Source organism: Stegodyphus dumicola, chromosome 7 (assembly GCF_044657685.1).
Source record: "Stegodyphus dumicola isolate Sdum_Otavi_A_Nest chromosome 7, ASM4465768v1".
In the NCBI taxonomy this organism is placed as follows: domain Eukaryota; kingdom Metazoa; phylum Arthropoda; class Arachnida; order Araneae; family Eresidae; genus Stegodyphus; species Stegodyphus dumicola.
In genome coordinates, this window is record NC_140774.1 from 96689357 (window position 1) to 96705126 (window position 15770).

The following is a 15770-nucleotide window of genomic DNA, read 5'->3' on the forward strand; positions in this document are numbered from 1 at the left end:
CAGTCTTCACATTTTGTCGTTTCTCTAGGCCTACTGTTTCCTTCTTGACGCATGTGCAGCCATGGTTCACCCATTCCTGCCAACATAGTCTAACAGTGGCATCATGCCTGCTCAAATGTCGAGTTATTCGCCGATAAGACCAACCGGCTTCTTTGAGCCCAACCACACAAACTCTCTCAAATTCCGACATCTGCGCATATTGTTCCCTCACCTGTATGCGAGGCATAGTTACTGTCTACCAGAGTACATGGAATGAAATTCGTAAAGAATTTATAACCTGGAATCGTAATTTCTCCTCTTAAATATCCTGCCCGTTGCGCAGATCAGATGCACTGTAGTGACAACCGGTCATTCATTGGCAGCCAAAATGTAAAATTTTGCATTTTCCGTTGAAATCTGTATGCATATCAATTTGTGTCCAATTTGCTTTAGAGCTTCTCGGTACGTCATGGTGCATCTTTTTTTTTTTTTTTTTGTCTAAGAGTGTAGTTTCCTTTTCCACACTGTACTATCATTTGATATTTCTTTGGAGTGGTTTTCTTCATTTTTAAAACATCAAATTTGCATTGTTTTCTTATTTGCTTCTGTTTGGATCATGGCTACTTCCTTGTCTTGGAATAAATTCTCATTCAAGGTTAAATCCTTAACTTTTGCACACTCCTCTTGCTAAAATTTTATTTTGGTAATAGATAACAATATAGAAATGATGAAGGAATGTATTATTCTTCCTCAGAATAAGATGCTGAAATATTACAGCAATTTCCCTTTGAATGAATAACAGAACCATCACTTAATAAATCGGATTCACTCGTTACAGAATAAATAATCCAATCTTCATCAGATGAAACAAGACTAAATTTCTGTATTAGATTCTTAAGTTCAGAACGTCTACTTAAGTTCAGAACCCCTGGTATAAGAACTTGCATTCAAATACAACACAAAGTCCGAGATCCAGAATTGTTAGAACTTCAGCATTTCTGAATTTCAGAAATTCTGAATTTTAGATCATTAATTTATACATAGCAATATCACATCTAGATGTGTTAACATTGGAGCTTCATTTATTGCTTAGGCCAGATGGGAAAATGTTAACCATCCCAGGATCAGCACCAGAGTAGGTGAAACCAGTGCACTTGTACAAGGTATTGACAAAAATTTTAGAATTTAGATAAGCACCACGCACCAGAAATTAGAGATGACAGAATTTTTTTAATTCAGGAGAGGCACTAGGCAGACAAATTTAGAGATGGTTAGATTTTTGGAATTTACAGAGCTACCAGGCAGAATTTAGGATTCACAAATATTACACTAGCTGGCAAAATATATAGGGCTGGCTCTGCCCTCCCCCAAATACACAAAATCATTCAAGGGCCAAAAATGTGATCCTGAGCAACATTAATCAATGCATTGTTACTGGCCACACTGGGATTCCCTAGTCAGCATGTTTAAAAATGACAAGCGGGAATCTCAGTTCAGAGAAAAATCACATTTAGGGCACATCTGCTCCCTTTTGTTATTACATTCCTATAGTTTCTAAAGAAGATTTTTTTATTATCGTATTTATTTATTTTTGGCTGGTGATTCACAGTTCTATATATTATTCCATATATCATTCCCGACATTGGGTGTCGAGATTTCAGACTTTGTACTGTGCAAGACAAAACAAAATATTTACTTTATACCTTAACAGCAAAAGTTTTTCCTGTTGTTTTGTTAATACATTTTCGGCATACAGAATAAGAGCCAGTTCCAAGAACATTTCTTACTTCATACTCTTTAGTAAAAGAATTTTTATACATTTGTTTGAGGTCAACCTGAAAAGTATAAAATGATGATATTTTAATCCCTTGTGAACATATGAAGATAAAATAAAAATAACTAAATACAAAACAGTGGTTAACAAAATGAAATTAAAGAAATACTAAAAGCTATTAAAAATAAATAAGTTCTTTATTCATTAAATGTAACAAAATGACAGCTGATAAATTATATATGTAGATTTAATGCATATTATATATGTAAGTATACAGCATCTATTGTTTAATTTAGGAATAAAAGAATTTATCACTTAAATTGATTTAAACATATAAATAGTGCAGCAGTTCATAAAGTACACCTTATTTCTGTAGCATAAAAAGTTCACTTACATTACTTGTAGCTTTACTAATAGGTTTTTCCTCTTCAAGCAAATCTGTTGCAATATAACTGAAACCTCTAAAGAGTTCATGTGCTGTAGCACTAGGAGGAACTCCTGGTGAATCTGAAATTTAAAAAATTGCATAATAAATTACTACCAATTTGATATTAAAAGTAACCAATAAAAATAAAACTTTTCTAGTATTTTACTGAAATTTAAAATTAGTATAACTTTTTTTCATCAAAATTAACCTTCAGAAAGGAAATTCCAATTATATTTTCATTTTAAAATGTAATTTTAAATATGAATAATACAGTGTACTCTCAATTATCTGGGATAATACTTGGAAACAAGTCATGGATAATTTTAAAAAAAAGGATAAATCACCCTATCAATTTTTATGCATTTATTTCTTAAAAAAGCCAATAACTTTTTTATAATGTTTAAATATTTGTCAAATTTCACAGCATATTTTTCAAAGTACTATTTTATTACATTCAAATCCTCTTTTGTCAAAGAAGTCCAACAGAATTTCAACTGCAGGTCATTCTTGTCTCAGAAGTAATGTAACCATCAATATATTCCTCACTTGCATTTTCAGTAACACTCTTTGCCTATCCTATTCTTGTCATACTCGAAATGAAATCTGCATCATTCAAGCATTAGCTCACACAATGCTTGAATCAATCTTCACCATTGAAACTTTCTTCAATGTTTTCCCTAATAAAATTATAAAAACTTTACATTTTCAGTTTTTTAGCACAGAACTTCAGATATTGCCACGACTTCTCTACACTTAGATAAACCTCTGATTTCTATATATAAATATTATTTATGTATTATATTAATCTCCGATTTTTACATACTCTTTAGCATAGAATTGAGTGTGTGGACATCACCATGCATGGATAATCCACAAACTAAATAATTCTGCACCCAAATAATCATGAACACACTGCACTTCTGCAACTTCATTAAAGCAAATAAGCTATGAAAATATTTATTACATGAAATTTAGCTGCATATTAAATGGCATAATCACAAATTGTTTTAATTAGTAAAAATGTACATTGCTTAATACAGTAAACATAATGCTAAATTAATGCAATCTTGTCCCCTCCCACATGATTTTATCATAAAAATTCAGTAAATTCAGTTAATATAAAAATTTTATTTTGAAGAAATGAATCATTCCATGTGACAAACAAAAAACTGAAGAGTACTAATGAAAAGCACTGTTAGTGGAATTACATTAAATAAATACAGTGAAGTCCCTTGTAACTGGCAAAAGAGTCAAAAGAACTGCACTTTTAGTCTCTATTTAAATCAAAATTTAGGCCTATGAGATAAAAATAAGTGATAGCTGACAATCTGAAGATTTAATCTCTTCTTGGTTGATGGCACACATCACACGTGCATTTTTATGCCCGTACAGTCAGCGTCGTATACCCTGCAACAAAGAGTAACACTATCCTTGAAAGCAAAGTCGGCACTATTTACACATCTTTTTATATTCCACGATTATTTTCTATACTTCTGAATAATGCTAAGAGATAGTGCAAATAGTCCTACCTTCTACACACTTTTTACAGTGAGATTTGCCATCTTAAATGGATAATATAATCGTGTTGTATTTTCTGTAATTTTGCTTTGTTTAGTTATTGCTGCATGTCAAAATAACTTTTATGCTGGATTCAGAGGGTGGGTCTGAGAACAGTGAATAAAAGTCAAAAAAAAAATTTTTTTTTTTTTTTTTTTGTTGCCAATGTAAGCATTAAAATCATCTGAAATAAATTATTTCTATGTGGTTTTTTTTAAACTGCAATAGATAAGGAAGAGTGTAAAGCTCCTTTCACGACAACATTGAAATACTATTTTCTAAAACATTTTATATGTATGTTTAATAATTCTTTTTATGCAAATATTTATCTCAAAAACTTAAAAGCAACAGATTTGATACATACAGTACAAGAGAATATATTTTTTTTTTCATTTAAAATTTGAAGATATTGCAAGGAAAACTGGAGATCAGCAAACAGGATTTATAACCCCCAGTTAGGACAAGCAAAAAATTGGTTACTGAAAAAATATTTTGTATTTTTAAATTCAGCTTAGAACATACATTAATTTTCAGCGATAAAAAAAAATTGCTTTTTTCAGACTAGAAATTCAAATTAAAATTTGACTAAAAATGGGTTAAATGTGGGGGGGGGATGTATATTATGTTTTTACTGTCCAATGTAACAAGCCTTATCCAACAAATGAATTATCTGGAAAATCAAAATGAAATTACCAATTCCCTTTCATGCATCAATGTGTGAACTTTGAAGGCAGTGTCCACGATTTTTAGAAACAATTCATATTGAAGAAGAAATATTTATTTTGGCTTTTGCTCGAAAAGATGTAAAGAACATTGCATCACTGTAGGTATAAATTGTAGACTATGATCATGTTCACAGATGACAAGTCTAGTAATGAAGCTTCATTTGGCTGTAAAACACAATAGGTGCCCATGTCTACCATCTTGGATTTAGTTACACGTTTGCAGAAAATTAGTTTTAATGAAAAGAATACATAGGATTGAATGGATGTAAACAATTTTATTTGCTGTTACACTCAAGTTGATAGCAAAATAATCAGACATGTAATGGGAAAGGATAAAGATGGTGGTGGAGGAAGCAGATGAAGACAACATGAGGAATAAGAATGATGGATTGCACACTTTTACAAGATTTGCACAGCAATGTTAATTTATGTCAGTATGTGACAAAGCTTCATAGTATACCCAGCAAATTTTTAAAACAATGGAGACACTCTCATAATTAGGTAGACATTCTAAGCTACATGTTCATGATATTAATAAATTAATAATTTTCATGTAATAATATGTATTTTTTTAAACATAAAATCTTCTGTACTCATTTTAATTTTAAATAATCTGCATGATTTTCAATATTATTTACTGAATTGTGGCTCATTGGTTGAAAAATACAACCAATTGGGTTCGCATGGTGAAACGAAAATTTACTTTAAACATGAATGGGTAAATTCTAGAAATAAATATTCAATTATCCAGAAAAATCTCTTGTCTGGAATCAATAGGGTCTCACTGCTGCTGGTTCAGAGAGATTCTACTATAATATCTTTCAAAAACATCAAAGTACCATATTTGCCAGTGTATAAGATGCACATTTTTCTTTGAAAATACGTCTGAAAAACTGGGGACATCTTACATGTCGATATGCGTCTTATATGTCGATACTCGGTTTTTGAATGCATTCATTTCAAAATTGCCCCCACAATTGATTTTTAAAAGGAAAATACGACCCAAAGAAAAACTGCCTAAAGGAGTATTTATACATGTTTGTGCAAAAGGCTGGATTGGATGGAGGAGGATAAAGTTATAGATAGATAAAATTTGGTCGAGGTGCCCTGATGGACTGTTGAAGAAAGCTGCTCTACTAGTATGGGATCAGTTTCGTTCTCACAGAACAGAAGATGTTAAAAATGAACTCAAAGTATTGAAAACTCAGTTAGCTGCAATTCCAGAAGGCCTAACTAGTCAGCTGCAACCTTTAGATGTCTGCATTAATAAATCATTTAAGAGAAATTTATTTTATGAAGGAAAGTGAAACAGCTGGATGCAGTCTCTAGATTTTAAGGTTACACCATCAGGAAGAAGGAAGAGGTCTAGCATTTCACAAGTTTGTGAATGGGTCAAAGCTTCATGGGATGCTGTGAAAACAGAGACAGTGGTTAAATCATTTAAGAAGTGTGGCATTAGTAATGCACTGGATGATACAGGTGACAATTTGTTGCACGAGGACTCAGATGCTGATATAGAAGATTTCAAGTGGCTCTTCATTTAGCTCTGGAGATGAGTGTCTGGGTTTTTGACAAAGTAGATTAAAAGGTGTTATTTCCCAGACAGATCAGGTATTTGCCCAAAGTATTACTTTGTACTTGTATTACTTTATATTTAAAATACTGTAAATTCATTATAATAAACAATAATAATGTTTTATCCTTCAAAAATGTGTATAAAAAAGGTGGTGCATCTTATAAGTCGGCAAATATGGTAATTTACCTATCATTTAAACTTGCATATACCAGGATTTGTAAATTTTAAAAAAATTATCATAAAATCAAACTTATAAGTGCATTTAAAAACACAATGCTTAAATTCTATTACATCACTTTAGATACAGGTACCTAGACTGAATAAATCATTTTAGATATAGGTACCTTGACCGAGTAAATAAACTGGTAGTATTATAGAAATAATAAAAACAACTTTTACTCCACACAAGAGGCTTTGCAAAGGAGTTGTAAAAGTTGCTTTGCAAATACTTCTTCACGAAGCAGTATTTATGACACAAAATGTGTTCCTTATGTACTAATAAAAAAGTGGTTTGGTTTATTTAATTATGACAAAGCACTCTAAGGGCTATTTACCTAAAGGAAGGGATTATTCCGTGGAAGACTTTCTAAGGGAAACTGGCTCAAATGCACATTACACATGAAAACCCCCATGCAACCAGCCATTCACCAGGATTCAAAACCTGGTTCGAACTACCATTGTTCAGCAACTTTACCATTTAGCCATTTGTGGGCCTAATAAAAAAGTGGCTTAATATCAGTTGGAGTGAAAATCTGTAGGAATTATAGGAATTTATTGCTTTGTAGGCGAGTCTAAATATACAGCACAAAGTTCGTAATCCGGACTTGTCGGGACTTCAGCGATTCTGGATTAGGGGTTTTTCTGGATTATAGATCATCAATTTAAATCTGGTAAGATGGCATGCAGAAATTATACAATTAAAAATATAAAACCGTAATTTATAAAATAAAGAGCAATTATGATCTAAAGGCTATCAAAATTTACAAAAAAAAAAGCTTAATATTTATTTGTTTACTTTATTAAACATTTCTTTCAATGTAAGTTGTTTCGTTTTTTGTACTGATACTTAATTCTATAAATAGACAATTTCTTATTCAGTTACAAAGTTCCACTGTTCAAGTCCTGTAATTGCTGTTTCAAGAATACTGACTAACTTGTCAATTGAAATTTTTTCGTTTTCAATAAGCTCTCTGTCACTTTCCTCACTATCGAAAGTGCCCATGCATATCGGAAGCATGCATTAAACGTGTATGCGTAAAGCATACAAAAAAAAAAAAAAAAGTTTGTGGCTTTGAGGTCCAGATAATATATCATTCTGGATAATGGATGTCTGGATTAGGGACTTTGTACTGTATTGCAGAAAAATGTCAGATGTGCTCTTAAGTGAAGAAAACCAGGTTCATCTATTAATCCTCTATAATCATCTATTAATCCTCCATAAGGTATCAGATATGATAACAAAACTATTTGGGATATGACATTTCCCAAACACTACGTAATTAATTTGCAAAATGACATAGAACACTACATAATTGATTCCTAGAATGAAGGAAGATATACTGACCTAAGTAGGTGATGAAAAACACAGATACCAGTGGATATACACCATAAGATTTCAAACATCTATGCTTGCCATTATACAAACGAAATAGAAAATTCATTCTTGAAAGACAATAATGCTCATCTCCTTATGTAGGTACAATATTTTTCATAGAAATGTATAAATATATGAGTGAACCAAAACCTTCTGATAATAACTATGTTGAGTATGTGTAGTTTACTGCTACCTTCAATACCCTTTCTAAATTCTTAAGAAAACTTTAAAATAATGAAAAAATGGAGTTATAACCTAATAATTTCTTAAATGTCACTGATTCATTGATGATCAAGTAATTAAAGCCACTGGATATTGATAGTTTCATAAAGGGGGCTCAATGTAAGGAGAAAGATTTGATACTGCACGAGACTCTTTACCAATTTCTTTCAGAAATACTTATGATTGTGGAAGAAGCAGAAGGCATTCATGTATTCTGCCATAATTAAATATCTAACTAAACACAAAACATCATTGAATGGAATACTATCCTCTTCATTGCTGCACTTTATTATTTTTTTTTTTTTTTTAAGGTGAAAATTTTTTTTCCAGTTTTATTCTGCTTGAGTGAATTTTTATAGTACCCAGATACCTGCTATAATAACTAATTCTAACCACCATAAATTTCCTGCTTATTTCTGAGTTTACATAAACAAGCATATCTAGCTTTAATCTGAATGTCAGCATATACAAGCAATCATTCACAAAAATCTTCAGCTCTTACATAACATAAACGAATTTCTTTAACAAATGTGCTAAAACACTACTCATTTTACCTTTTATCATTATGATACACTATTATTTAAATATTCTACAGTTATTTCAAATTATACACTACACTGCTATAATATATCCATGAAAGAACTTTTATTAATCATTTAATTCAAGTGAAAACAGCTACTGTCAGAATTTTGATAAAAAATAAAATAAATAAAATAGCTAAGCTGCTTTATAACAAAATCAGAAAAATCAATCTAATGACAGTCACAAAACTGCAGACACAAAATTACAAACCTTCCGGCACTTCTTTCGATGCATATTCACCAAAATACAGTGGAACAGCTGGTATAAAAGGAGGCTTGACTTCTTTCCTTAACAATTTTTCAAAATCAATGGTAGCAAAAAAGGAATGCTGCCGCACTTCAACACCCGATGCTATTAAAAACAAAAATAATTAGCATTAAATATGAACTAATAAATTAAAAACACACTATGACATTTATTTTTTATTTACCTAATCTATTGGAAGGATTTCTTTTAAAAAGAGCTCGTAACAAACTTTGAGCAGGTTCACTTAGATATTCAGGCATCTGAAGTCTAGCTCTGAAAATAACACTTCATGAATTAAAGAAATACTTTTTAAATCATTTAAAAACATTTTTAAAGAAGATTATAATTTTTAAAACATTTAGTCATAATTTACCTCATAATTTGTGTCATAGTTTCTTTCTTATTAGAACCATGAAATGGAAGTGCTCCTGTTAACATTTCAAACTGAGAGAGAGAAAAAACAAATTTTTTTTAAAACAAGACAAAATTATGCATGTATGTAAGAATTCAATAACATGATGCAGAAATATTCTGCTTGCTTCTTTAGGATAAATATAACATTTATTTGAATTAAATTACACTGTAAACTGTTCAGTGAGAAAGACACAGCATCTGATAAATTCTGGATATGTTATTCTAAACTTATTTACCTCAAAACTTATTTTTCACCAAAATACAGTAGAACATGCTACTCCTACTGCATATACAGTGGAACATTCTACTAGATATGCTATTCCAAACTTTTCCATCTATCATTTTGCTTATTATAAGCAGACTCCATCTTAACTTAAATAAGTGCAAATATTTTTTCCCTATTCAATATTTTCAACCACGAAGAAAATATCTAACCTTTCAAATTACTAAATAGTACAAATAAATTATTTCAAATTACTAGAGTAGAATAAGTAGAAAATCAATATATACAATTAAGTTAGATGAATTTTTGGAATATACATATACACTGCAGATAAGTATTTAATAAGAGTTACCACTCAAATCATACATTTATTAACCCTCCGAGCGTTATGGGTTTAGCCCTGAAATTTCAAAGTTCCTCAAAATGTCATGAATAAGTGGTATTTTCTTGATTTTATTAAGAAATGACTCTCTCATTTTGTACCTTGATTCTTTTTCTTCCAATATACATTCAAACCGAAATCAGATACATTAAAAACTAGCAGAAATTTTCATGTACAATGAATATAAAAGGCAGCCTTCTATGCAGAATTTTCCGGCCGTAACGCTGAGAGGGTTAAAATACCTGGCCTTAAATCATATCAGAATCAAGAACTCCTAAACAAAGTTAATGTATACTAGTAATAATTAGCAAGCTATTTTGAAAATGAGATATTTATCATTAACATGTTGACTGTTTTCGGTCTGAGAAGCCAAATTGATTTAATCATATTATGTTATTAAAAATACCAATTATGATTTGTAACAATCATTAAAACATTTACAGGATTTTTTGGGGGAGTAGAAAAAAGGGTCCTATGAATTATCTCATAGTCGGCTTTTGTTAGACAAAGCTCGTCGCAGAAGCCCACTACGAGTTAATTCGTACAGACATGCTTCGACTTGTCGCCTCGGTACAGCTAAAACAAGCGCTAATCAAGTAAGCAAAGTGTGGCGGGGCAAAAGTGACAAGTCAAGAAACTACGAGATAACTTATATTGGGTGTCCTGAAGAAGAGCACTAATACAAGTTATCTTGTGTTGGACAGTCAACGTGTTAACTCTGCACACCGAAAGAGGATACTGTCCACCAATATAAATTTAATTTTTGATAATTACTATAAAATTATTACAATAGTTAAATTATTTGGAAACAGATAAATAAGGTTTTCTAGTCTACATCTCTTATTTCCAGTCACAACAATTTTTCTTCTACTTCCCATATCAGAAGACCCTCCCCCCCCCCATCTAGCCTCTTAAGCATTAAATTTTGATCCATTTCCCTCTGCTACCTAGTTGATACCTTTTAAAGCAATTTAGAAAAATCACATTTTTAAGCAAAATACAAATAATTTAATACAAAGCAACAAAAAACATAAAACTAGCAAGAATAACTGATTGAAATGTATTGCTATAAAGGCTGCTTTGATTTTGGCCATAAGATATCAGGACTGCTGTTCTTAAGAGTTGCCTTTCCTATTGTTTGTTTGTATTACAATTTCTGGCACAAAACCTTATAAGATTATCTGTGCCAAAACAATGGTATATTAAAACGTATGTTAAAAGCTGCATGCGTTCAGTTACAATATAGTTTAGGCTGAATAAAACAATATAAAAATATTAAAATTTAAGGTAGAAGCCAATCTTTTAAGAACTGCAATACCTTTTAAGAACTGCAATAATTTATGATGAGTTTGTTTTCCTATTAAGCTTCCTATTTGAAGCAACTAAGATGTTTTAGATGAGAATATTTAAAACTATGGCATCCCAGTAACATATGAACTGTCAGAACAGCATTGCAGTTTACATAACATGGATTCTTCTTGCCTTTCAAAAGATGTTCATGAATCAGGCGACAGTGACCAATTCTCAAACAAGTGAAAAGTACTTCTTCCCTTCTATTTAGCATAGGTGGCCAGCGCTTACTTGTGGATTTAACATGTCTCAGCTTATTGTTAGCTTAGTCATTCCAATGTATCTGCCATTTATTGAGAATTTTATGTTCAATCACCAACCTGATATCAGCGAAGTGAGATCTAAAGATTCAATATTTTAGTAACAGCCTTAGCTGTAATATCTGCTAGTTCATTCCTTTTTATAACGGCACGGCCAGAGATCCAGCAGTAGATAATCTCGTATCTTCAACATTTTAGAGTCCGATTAAGCTTCAAAATTCCAGTAATAATGGGATGCAAACTACAAGTGGGATTTTTCAATGATGTTAAAGCAGTCAAAGAATCAGTGTAGGTAATGAAATTCCTGCACTCTTCTTTCAGGAAGATTAAAGTCTGATAAACGCAGTAAGTTCAGAAGTGAAAATCAAGTAGGCTGGCTATAATCGAAATTCAACAATTGTTTCTTTCCACTACAAAATTTAAAGCAACATGAGCTCAGGATTTCGATCCATCTGTACACAGAGAGATATAATTTCTACATTTATGCCTATGCTCCACGAAGATCTGCCTGTAAATGATATAGTAGTGTTAGATTTATCCCAATGTTGGAACATATCAAGAAGCTGAATTTTCCAGTCCTCCCAAGGTTAAATCTCAAAGAAAGTCTCTAGTTATGAACTGATATTAGACAAATTATACTGGCAAGGTGCCTACTCTTAGACCAAATGATATCACATATGATGGGCATGCCTGATACAAATGACATTAGTCAGCAAGTATAAGATGCTTTAAAAGCACCAGCGCAGATTTGAAATGCTCTCTGATGTACAGCATCAAGTTTGACCAGCATAGAAGGCCTTGCCAACCGATAAATAACTAACCCATAGTGAAGCTTTGACTAAATAAGGGTTCTATATATTGGTAATGTAAGTTTCCCACCGTGGCAAATATCATCTCTGCAAACAGTTCATGTTGGCATGTTTAATCATATTTTGTCAAACCATTTTTAGCACTTGAAAGAAAGATTTGCTTAAAAACACTGAGTTGTGAAATTTGTAAAAAAATATCTTATCATCAAGTACAAGGTATCTGAAATGGAAGTATCAGTTGTATCATACGACACTCTGAAGGTTTGGTATCAAAAGTTCAATAACAAGGGCTATGACGTTCGAGAAGCAGAGTGCTCTGGTGGCCTACTGATGGTGATGAGACCCGCCTACAAGAACTTGTAGATCAGTATGCAACCACTCAAGAGCTTGCTAAGGAGTTGGATGTTAGTGCTACGTCCATTAGCCACACTATGCATCACATAAACTTGATGTAGAAGTTCAATCATTGGGCGCCGCATGAGCTGACTCAAGCAGATAACAATGCACGTATTTGGAGCTGCACAAATCCACTCAAATATCAAATCCTGGACCGTATTATCATTGTGATGAAAAGTGGATATACTTCAATAACATAGCCTGAAAAAGGTGTTGGTCTGCACTCAGTGAGCCCGTCTGCAGCACCAAAAAGCACAATTTGACTAACAAAAGGATCATGCTTTGTATCTGGTGGGATTGCCATGATATTATCCCCAAAGAGTGTCTAGAAAAATAAGTAAAACTTTTGACAGTAAGGTGTACAGCGAGATGCTAGTCAGTGTTGATGCTGCTATCAAAGAAAACATCGAAGTTAGTTCCAGGGCAAAAAGCTACTGTTCCATCAAGATAACGCAAGACCATATGTGCCTGCATTCACTGGCTGGACTCTGTTCAGACTCAAATGGAATCTTTTGCCCCACTTACCATATAGCCCCGACAGTGTATCAGACTTCTAACTTTTCCCACACAGCTACATCTTGCTGGTACTATCTTCCATTTTACACAGGACATCTGAAATGAGGTTTACCCGTTTTTGGACTCGCAGCCACCACGTTTCTGGGCTGAAGGCTCTGAAAACTACCAAAACACTGGCAAAAAATCATAGATTTGGGTGGTGATTAATACTCACACTACAGGTTTGGCTTTCATTTTATTTCCCCTCTAACTTAAGAATGTTTTTTGGCGGAAAACTTGGCGTTACAATCAGATACAAGAAGCACTGAGCTGCATTCAGCTCTCCAGGAGGTATTTGACAAAACTTTAAGAATACTCATAGTTTTAACACAATTTTTTTAGATAGGTGATTTGGGGAAGGAAAGTAAGCTTATGGCGGAACAGCACGCCTAGGAATTTTATCTCCTTTCCTACAGGAATAAGTACATCCTGCAAAAAAGTGGAGGAATGATGAACCTTCTTGATACAAAAATGCACATACACGGTCTTCCGGGTAGAAACTATTCTTCTGCAACCATTTAGCTTGGAATATTTCGGGTCTGTGGCCTGCTATCTAACTTGCAGGTCATCAATGTAAGAAATTCCAAGGATTGTTAGAAAGAGTTAATTTTTATGCTAAAAAGGATGACACTTAGTACACTGCCTAGCAGAAGTCACTCTTCTTCACTAAATACATCAGAGAAGACAGAGCCAATCTTCATGTCAAACAATTCTGTAAGAAATACTTAATGAAAATTAGCAGATTTACTTATAAGCCATTATTGCACAGGTTGTGAAGGGCGTCATACTTCCATATGGTGTCATAGGCTTTCTCTGTATGAAAAAATACAGAAACAAAGTGATTCCTTTTTATGAGTGCTTTACAGATACCAATTTCTAAGAGCAGAATGTTATCAACAGGTGGCCATTCTTTTCTAAATCCACTTTAATACAACAACTATTTCTCCATAAATAGTAGACCAGGCATGTGTTGACCATCTTTATGAGGAAGGCAGCTAATTAAAGCAATGGGGCGGTAACTAGAATTCCTAGGATCTTTTCCTGGTTTAGCAATTGGGATAAAAGCTATCTTCCATGCATTGGAAAATCCATGCTCTATTGAAAAAAAAAAAAAAAAAAAGAGGAGGGCTGCCAATGACTTACTGAGCAGATGTTTTAACATAAGATAACTAATGCCATCAGGACTAGTACATGATCTCCTTCTTTGCGACAAAGCTCTTTTCAATTCCAGCATGGTTAAATCTTGATTATAAAGTTCTGGGCTGAGAGAGTTAAAATCAACTGGCTGTTTTTTAGAGAGTACCCTTCAAAAAGGAATTTAGGATGATAAATATTGCTATTTGAGACAGTTGAAAATGCCTCTCCGATAGTATTAGCAATACCTTCCCTGATGCTTATTATATCACCATTTAACTTTAAATTGGAGAGTGTGTGATCTTCATAGATACACCACATGCTTTTTGAACTCGGCCATACCTTCTTACTCAAAGTAGAGGAGTTTATCAAAATGAAGTTAAGTGAAACAGCAGATGAAAAATCAGGAAAGTAAAAATTTACTCTCATGAAAGAAAAAAAAAAAAAAAACTTTAATATACTTTATAAATTTAAAAACTAGCTATTTATGTATTAATAAATATTTATTAGGCATTATTAATAAAAATGAAAATAAAGAAATTCCTCATTAATATTGTTTGTAAAAGTTTATTTGGAAATTTAAGGTTCAAAATAATTGCAGCAATTTATTGAAGATCATAAAAAGTGCATTCAGTATTGTTATCATTTATAATAAATGCGAGAAATTTCAAAACAAACATAAAAAATATATAAACTCATGTATATCATGAGAAATTTTAAATAAAAGGCTAATATTTTGCATATATGCTTAGAAATACATCTATTTTAGTATGATGGTAAAACTTTTGAAGGTTAGAATTCAAAATGTTTTTGAAAAATTTATAAAAATTATTGAAAAATATGAATTTTAAAAAGAAATAATAAAAATATGGGAACATTATTTGGACTGAAACTAAATTTTGAATTCTGAAAGAAGGAATCAGTTAAGTTTAATAAGAAGAAAAGAGATTAATATATACCAAATTCAGTTAACATTATGAAACTACAATTTTGAGACCTAATTTTTTTAAATCTACCTGAACAATTTTTATGAAATTTGGGACTTGGCAAAATTTGAGGCGTAGGATTGAAATATTGAAAGAAATTGATGTCATTTAAAAAGAAAACATTTTTTGTTTAGATACTGATGTTAGAACAATGTTACATATATAAACCTAAAATATATCCTACATCATGCTTTTGAGACATGAAAAATGCAAGCACAGGAAAGGTTTACTTTATGCTTTTAAATTTTGCTGATGGAAATAATTTCAGAGAAGCATGGGAACACAATCAATGCCAATTAAAAGATGTGATGATTTATTTAGTTGCGACTAACTTGATATTAGATGAGAGCTTGATTAGGAAAGGCATCAATTAACTTTTTAATCATGGCTAAGGAAACTGTAGATAACTGGAAATTTTACAAAGCATAATTAGCTTGATAGTTAAAACATTTATTTTTGGATGATGAATTTCATAGCATATATTTTCTTAACTGCTGTAATGCTAGGGGTGCTAAATACATCCCACAATTTTATATAATCAATTACATTTTAAGCAATGGAGAAAATACAGCTTAGCAA

General features: G+C 32.0%; 1 protein-coding gene across 1 annotated transcript in view; it reads right to left on the reverse strand.

The window, feature by feature from the left end:
- The window catches only part of LOC118201720 (ribosomal protein S6 kinase 2 alpha-like), a 151731-nt gene that overhangs the window by 102052 nt on the left and 33909 nt on the right, over positions 1-15770 (reverse strand). The window contains exons 9-13 of the mRNA XM_085820615.1: positions 9056-9126; positions 8867-8955; positions 8647-8787; positions 2148-2260; positions 1683-1814 (exon numbers count right to left, since the gene is read on the reverse strand). Of these exons, the coding sequence (XP_085676741.1) occupies positions 1683-1814; positions 2148-2260; positions 8647-8787; positions 8867-8955; positions 9056-9126 (546 nt within the window). The remainder of the gene's footprint in view (positions 1-1682; positions 1815-2147; positions 2261-8646; positions 8788-8866; positions 8956-9055; positions 9127-15770) is intronic.